The sequence below is a fragment of the Populus alba genome, chromosome 1, assembly GCF_005239225.2.
Source record: "Populus alba chromosome 1, ASM523922v2, whole genome shotgun sequence".
NCBI classification, from domain to species: Eukaryota; Viridiplantae; Streptophyta; class Magnoliopsida; order Malpighiales; family Salicaceae; genus Populus; species Populus alba.
The window spans coordinates 41,613,934-41,621,332 of NC_133284.1; the positions used below are offsets into that span (position 1 = coordinate 41,613,934).

At 32.6% G+C, this 7,399-nt stretch overlaps 1 protein-coding gene across 1 annotated transcript; it reads right to left on the reverse strand.

The window, feature by feature from the left end:
- Positions 1–346: 346 nt before the first annotated feature.
- LOC118056869 (uncharacterized) lies at positions 347–5,857 on the reverse strand. The gene is made up of 9 exons (XM_035069260.2): positions 5,535–5,857; positions 4,972–5,157; positions 4,108–4,237; positions 3,900–3,980; positions 3,540–3,724; positions 2,182–2,277; positions 1,979–2,072; positions 1,707–1,826; positions 347–649 (listed from the first exon to the last, which is right to left on the reverse strand). Exons 1-9 carry the CDS (start codon positions 5,706–5,708, stop codon positions 546–548), a joined length of 1,170 nt encoding a protein of 389 aa, XP_034925151.1. The 5' UTR covers positions 5,709–5,857; the 3' UTR covers positions 347–545.
- Positions 5,858–7,399: the final 1,542 nt, after the last annotated feature.

Below are 7,399 nucleotides of genomic sequence, written 5' to 3' on the forward strand. Positions count from 1 at the left end.
TCTTCTCTTTTTTTAATCCCCGGTACCTTCATATCATTTCACCCACTAAATGTTTTTTGTTTTGTTTTGTTCTCTTGTTCGAAAATCAAGGGATCTCAAATGCTTTATAACAACAGTAATTAATGGTGTTATTTTCATTTCATAAATGGAAATTTGTACTGCATAACATAAATTAATGACCAAAAATAATTATGAAACTGTTGATGGAGCTGTATAGTTTTCCCGTCTAAAACCTGTTATGATTAGGCACCAAGAAGCTGCTTCAAGTAAATAGGATGCATTCAAGTAAAATCCCAGCTATACATTGAAACTCGGCCACGGAATTCAATTAAGTTTGGCCTTAAAAGAGTTCAGTTATTCAACATTCACACTGCATAATCATGTGTTATCAGTAACAAGGCTTCTATGCAGAAACTGAGGCTTTTACTTAAAAGGCTTTGCAAAGGTTTCGAATTCCAAAATTGTGTGAGAGAGAGAGTAATCAAGCTTGCTAAACAACATTAAATAACATCTACTCCAGAAAAAATGGAAACGAGAAGAAGGCCTCAAGAGAGCTCGGTAATTACACGTTCACACTTGGCTTCCAAGATCTTCACAGCTTCAGTAAAGAGAACTTCAGGAGGTAATGCTCCAGTTGATTCAATAGTAACTAGTGGGAAAGAGCAAGCAAAATTAGTACAGATCTTCTCAAAATTAATAAATTTCAAATTCAAGCAATTTTATCCACCTACAATGAAGATTAAAAAATAAATACTGATAAACAAGAGGGACAATTTCATCTGCCTTGTACAAGAAATTGACAACAGAAACTCTACTCAAAATTGGTCACAGACGAACTTATGTACCATGAACCACAGTAACAGAACTCCAGTAAATGGATAGCAGGAAATATCACGCACAACTTTTTCTCCTGAGCTGCTTAGACAGCATAACGCTCAAGCAGCCTTTCAGGCTCTTGGTTGCAGAATTATATATAGGCTTAGCATTGGAAGTTCAAAATATTTCATTTAGCTAAAGTGATCAATTCAAAACATATTCGTTGCTATAGATTGCAATATATAAAAAACCTCTATCCAGGGGACTCTATCAAAAACCAGTGAGTTGAAAACGGTTTGGCAACATATAAAATTTGGTCTATTAAATTCAAAACCATGACCATCTCATGACATTATGGATCTTTCCAAATCTGGAAGCGAGGATCTTCAGGGCAATTATTGTAAAATTGACAAGTTTCCTTCTTTGGAGTTCTAATTCAGTTAAAAGAAAGTTCTCTGAATATCTCAAGTATGGGATCTTCAATAAAACTATGATAGAGCTAATATATTTAGTCCGTTGTCCTGCAAGGACAAGAGCCACAGACTTAAGCTTGTTTCCAATTGAGTTTGAACTTTAACGAGAAATATTTGATCTGCAATCTGAACTCAAGTAATAGAATATTGATTTTCCACTAGAAGGTGATGTATGTCGTTATAACTCCAAGCAACAATTAGTCCACCGAGGCAAAGCTCCTGAGGTTCTCTAACTATTCTTGTAGAAAAAACATTTAGCAGTAAATTTAATTGGTATCAAACTAATCAGAATAGTTTACTTTGTTTTGATATTGCTTATAATTTCCCTCACTACATTCTTCAAACAATCACAAGAAGCTTATATTCACAGTTTAATGGTAATTAGATTGCTAAAAGCATGTGCACCTCATCACTTACATATGAAATGATCCTTAACACGGTGCAGTGCCACACGGTTCTCCCACTTCTCATCCCCTCTTATGCATTCCCTACACAATGTGCAGGCTCGTGAATCAGCTACAATTGCCTTCTTCTTAGCTGTCAAACAGCCAAATCATTCATCAGGGATACTCAAGAAAGCAAATACAGAGATGGAAGCGTTTTTTTTATATTCTAAGAAAATTAATGGAAACTATGCAGCACATAAAGTTGTCCAGAAAGAAAGGATAAAGAAGACAAAATCACTTTACCATTGCCAGTGTCTTCAATATCAAATACACCACTTGGACACTTCCTTATAAGTTCTTCAGCATCCTCACCTTTAATGTTTTCCAGTAATACAACCTACAAGGAAGGATGAAGTGTTCAAATGTTACAATAATATGCAAAGGGAGGGGGGGGGGGGGTTGGGTTGCATTGATAAAAACAATCAGAGAACAAGATATCTTCACACCTCAGGAAACATCCGATACCAAGCAGTCCCCACAGGAGACCATTTTGCATGTGTTTTTCCCATTCCTTTGACAGCATGAGCTTCTAGTTCAATTTCCTGTAAAATGATCAGACATTTCAGTATTTGCACCTGCAATCTAGTAACAGGCAAGATCGACCTTTGATAGAAAAAGAAACAATATGCAAAAACTTCCAGAAACTCAAATATGTTGTGCTCACCAGCATATGTGGATTCCAATGGAAAAGGAAAGAAAGAGGGAAGTGCATCAATATTCATGGATTTCTAGACAAGTGAAAAGCTTTATATTACATAAATCAATTAGTCTTTGTCAGCAAAACATCAAATCCGAAAATATTTAACCTAGGTTGGTAGCTTGAAAATGTTTCTATCAACAGAATGCAGCAGCAATTAAAATTTTAAAGTTATCTTGGATTTGTAGGAAATCAAAGAATGAAACACAAATGGCTGAAGAAGACCAAACCCAAAAGACCACAAGCATCCAAGAAACCAGTCTCATTTTAAAACATGCTCCTATTGGGATCCTTAGTATCGTAGATAAGTCACTAACAAACCCCTCCCACTTTCAAACTATATTTGTATATGTTACTACTTTCTGTTTATTCAATTGCTTTAGAAGTCTGGATATGCTTACTGGAAATGTAATCTAGAAAGGAAGCACCCAATGATCATATGCTTGGTCTAATTAGGATTGTTGAAATGCAGTTCCTGGTTTTAAAAATCTTTTGTGCTATGCCTTTGGAAGTTCAATAGCCAAATAGAAGTAGGGTGGGGAGAGGAAAACAGTAGAAAACAAAAATAACAGCAGAATAATGGCTAAAAGTAGAAGAAAATTGAAGCACGAACAAGATAATAGGGTTTAGGGTTCATGAGAAAGCTCTAGAATCCGAATAGATTGATAAAATAGCAAAACAAAATGTCCACAAAAATAATCCTAACATCCTATTTGCGCTAGTTAAAACCCTAATACTAATGATTGCAGGAAAAGTAACCTCTTACTATATGTCACATACTAATCACATAACAGCTATAACTCTGACTAACACAAGAAATCCTAAATTAAATAAGAAAACCAAAACTGATAAGAAAATTATTAAAAAGTTCCTGCATCACAAATACCACAGTTACCAAGCTCAATATCATACTTTATTCCACAAACCACAATAGCATGTATCCAATCCGTCAATCACACATCACTTTGTTCTTTCAGCACAATCTGCCAGAATTTATACCCTTTGGGCTTTCAGCATTGAAGTTTAGACAACTTCCTTTCCAATTATGTTACATGAAGATGTAAAAGATAAATCAACACCACCCAACCAGACATGAAAAAACCTTACCTGTCCAGGGCCCAGTTTGGCAAGTATAATATCTTCTAATGTGGAAATTGGATTGCCTGCAAATTCTGGCAGGGAGTCTTGGCCGCAACTAAATGAAGTATAGGTACTTGGTTTGGAATCAGGTTTTTCAGATTCTTTAGCAAACTCACTTCCATTTGGTAACCACTTCAATTCTTGAGAATACACTGCATTATAATGACCATAATGGTACCAACTATTATACAAAGTAATCACTGGCTTTATATCATCAAGTTAAGCTACCAACTATTGGAAAGAGGACAACTAATTATTAATCAATTCACTACAAAATATTGTAAGAAAATCACTGGCTTTAATTGAAATATACAAAGTACCAGTTACCTGTACAGCGAGGCTGGCCCTGATTGCAGCGAGCATGGAGTTTGAGGACAATAGTGTTCTTTTCATTTGGTGTATCATTTGCTTCAGGTAAGGAGAAAAGGAGAAAAAAGAAGGAAAGTCCATTAAGTTCCTAAACAATGCAGAGGTTAATTGTTTCCCTCTTTTGTATAGAAAAAAACTTATCATGTAAATGAAATACGAGTCAAACCTGAAAGATATTCAAACAGCCTAGGGTCAACCTTGATGGGAATGAGACCCAATCTGTGGGCAAGCACTTCATCTTGGATCACAGATGTATTATTTGCAATGAAGACTTTTTCAATAGCCATTGTGGGAACCTAAATACAGAGAATAAAACCAAAATCCATCATTTCCATCAATCGACAAGCTTTACGTGCAAGAGATAATGCACAAGACATGAATTTACAAACTATCAATATCGTAAATCAAAATTCAGACAAGATAGATGGAGAGAGAGAGAGAGAGTTAACTCCATTCCTACAGTTAGGAAATTCAAATTTATCAGCAGGGAACCAACTAGTGAAACCAAAAATAGAATACAATGAAAAAGGTGAAAACTATTTTCCACAATCCACTACTAATCATGATATAACTTTATCCATTGACATGAATGTAAGGAGAGCTTCTCATGATATAAGGAACTGTGCTGTTTTAAAAATTACTAAATGTTCCATTTTGTTCGTGGATGGCTTTAATATGCTTATAAGTCAAGCACATTTCGAGGAACCATCTAATCTAAGAGTCTGTCCACAGTTATAATTTTTTAGGGGTACTAAACACTGCAAGCAAGCACCTATCAACAACAAATCTGAGGAAATGCAGATTAGAAGAAATTTGCAATTTTCGTCACACCAACATGTTCTGACAAGAGTTTAAGAAACTTTGACAGCTGATCATCCCCCAATGTGCAAAAACAGAAAAGGATAAATGATCTATAAAAGAGGATATCAATTATTACAAAAGAACAGCAGAATAACTAACTAAAAATCAAGCTTTCATCACTGTTTATCTACAAGAATATAATCCCCAGAACTAGGCATAGCGTACACACCTCAGATATGAGAATCCTCCGAAAAGCGTTGGCAACTGCTGCATCAATACCAATCATATCAAACTCCATTTTATCCTTATCCAGTGCAATTACCTTAATTCTGAAGTTTTCACGGAAAGAATCTAATCGTAAGCTATTATCTACTCCCATTGACGCATAGGAACCAGAATATTGCAAAGTTTCAGTCTGCAGAAACCAAAATCCTAAAAAATATAAGCACTTAAAGAGACAAATAAAACCGAAGATCTCAATTAAAATAAACTTAGCCATTCCAATTTTCCCTCTTTTCCTTTCCAAATCAAATGAGATAACAAGATAAACGCACTGCAAATAGTGCTATGTTCATTAAAAGCAATAACCATCAATTTCCCATCTCCAAACATAGCAGAAACAAAGTCCAGCAACTGGGCTGTAGTTAAGAACTTCATAAAATTCAAGATGCAAACATGTGAGCTAAAATAAATTGTATTAAGCTCAAACTAAGTCCTATCCTATAACGATGATTATTTCTACCAAAGCTTGAGTCTTTAGAAGAAAGGATAAAAAGGGTGAGTTAGAAATACATTAGTAGGAGCATCAGGTTTGCAATAAACACGAGTTCCTTGTTTTCGGATATGTGCTGGCAGTTGACCCCTTTCCACATCTTTCAAATTCCAATATGAAAATCCCTCCTTTTGTTGTTGTTCTTCTTCTTCACTGCTCGTTCTTTCATCACTGCTGCTTTCTTGTTCACTCATTCTTTTATTTTATTTTATTTTCTTTTTCTTTTTGACGACTTACTGCTTAGTTTCTCTCCTTTTGGGAGGAAGAGGAAAGACAGACTGTGGATCTTTTTTAGGGTTCTAACAGCCACAAGGGTTTATTAGGGGTTTGTGACGTCCACAGTACACACACGGTCCCAATTCTTAAAATTATAAATCCTTCTTGGTAATTTTATATATTTACGTATAATACCATATTCCGTTATTCCATTACAATTATAACCCGATCTTAAATACTTCTATTTTCTTTCTAGCTTTAGCTCTTCAGTTTCCGCGAAGATCGGTTTTTCGAGCAGCTCTTGAGACCTGACCATGATTTTGAAACTTGACTACAATAAAAAATGAATAAATAAAGGATTAGTCACATATGCTATTGTTTTTAAACTAATTTGCTTGTATTATGTCTTGGAGGATAATTTTTTTTAAAAAATATATAATAAAAAATATTCAAGTCTCCATAAATTCTTTGATAATATTATTAAAAAATATATGATTGGTTTAAAAAAAATAAAGATAAATTTTCTTATTGATATATTTTTATTTATTTTAGTGAATATAAAGTTTTTAACTCAAATTATTATTTCTATTAAAAAACATCTTTTGATTATTAAAACAAGTTAAAAAAATCAAAATAGTATGTTCATATTTTATGAGTGATTGAAAGCTAAAAAATAATAACTATGATAAAAAAAAAAAAAAAAACAATTTGAATTGAATTTTCATGAATAAAATTTATTATTATTGTTGTTGTTATTATTTTTATATCAAATACATAACAATTAAAAAAATATTAAAATCCCAGTAACAATTTATAATATTATTTAAGAATCAAATCAAAATTGAAAAGTAGGTTAATCTAGTAATTTTTTTCTAATATAAAAAAAGGAAAAAAAAAAACAAATAAAAAGGTAGCAGGCCTCCCTTTTTTAATTTTTTACCAATCAATCCATTTTTAAACCAATTTTTCATATGCAAACACCTAAGAAACACACATCAAACCTCAATCAACCCATTTTTACCCTTAAAAAAAAAAGTGAAACCGAGACAAAAAAATCTTTTCAAGTCTGATCAATTTTTCCGATAAAATGAGGACCAAAAACCACCATCAAATACATCTCATTGAATATAATATTTTTTTGGTAAGACTCATTTTACTTTATAAGTTTACATGCTACATATAATATAACTAGTTAATAAAGAGTTTCACGAGTCAAAAGAAAACTTTTATCGTAGCACTATTTATAGATTGCTATCATTTTACATATATATGTGTTATACACTAAATTGATCAAAGAACTACAAAGTTTTGGATCATAAAAAACATGTCAATCATAATTGCAGACTAGACTCGATAAAGTCTAAACTTTAATGTAGGTGATAAAAAAAATATATAAAAAGTCTACAAGGTGCAACATCATTAAAAATGTGTTTGGTATTGCGGTAGCTGTTGTGGTTGTGATTTGAAAAAAAATTATTTTATAAAAAGTATTTTTAGTTGAGTTGGTTTGAAAAAATAGGTGTTTGGTTAAAACTGTGGTTGAAATTGAGGTTGAAGAAAAAATAATTTAATGTAATTGGTTAAGAATGCTTTTGAAATTAAGGTTATAAAATAATTTTAAAAAAATATATATTAATATTGATTATTTTTAATTTAAATATTGTGAATT

Excerpts from the sequence above, each read along its gene's own strand:
- LOC118056869 (XM_035069260.2), bottom strand. The coding sequence starts at position 5,708 with ATGAGTGAACAAGAAAGCAGCAGTGATGAAAGAACGAGCAGTGAAGAA. Across the intron at positions 5,158-5,534 it reads AACCTGATGCTCCTACTAAT|ACTGAAACTTTGCAATATTC; the intron begins GTATTTCTAACT and ends TGGTTTCTGCAG. Across the intron at positions 4,238-4,971 it reads GGAGGATTCTCATATCTGAG|GTTCCCACAATGGCTATTGA; the intron begins GTGTGTACGCTA and ends CTCTGTATTTAG.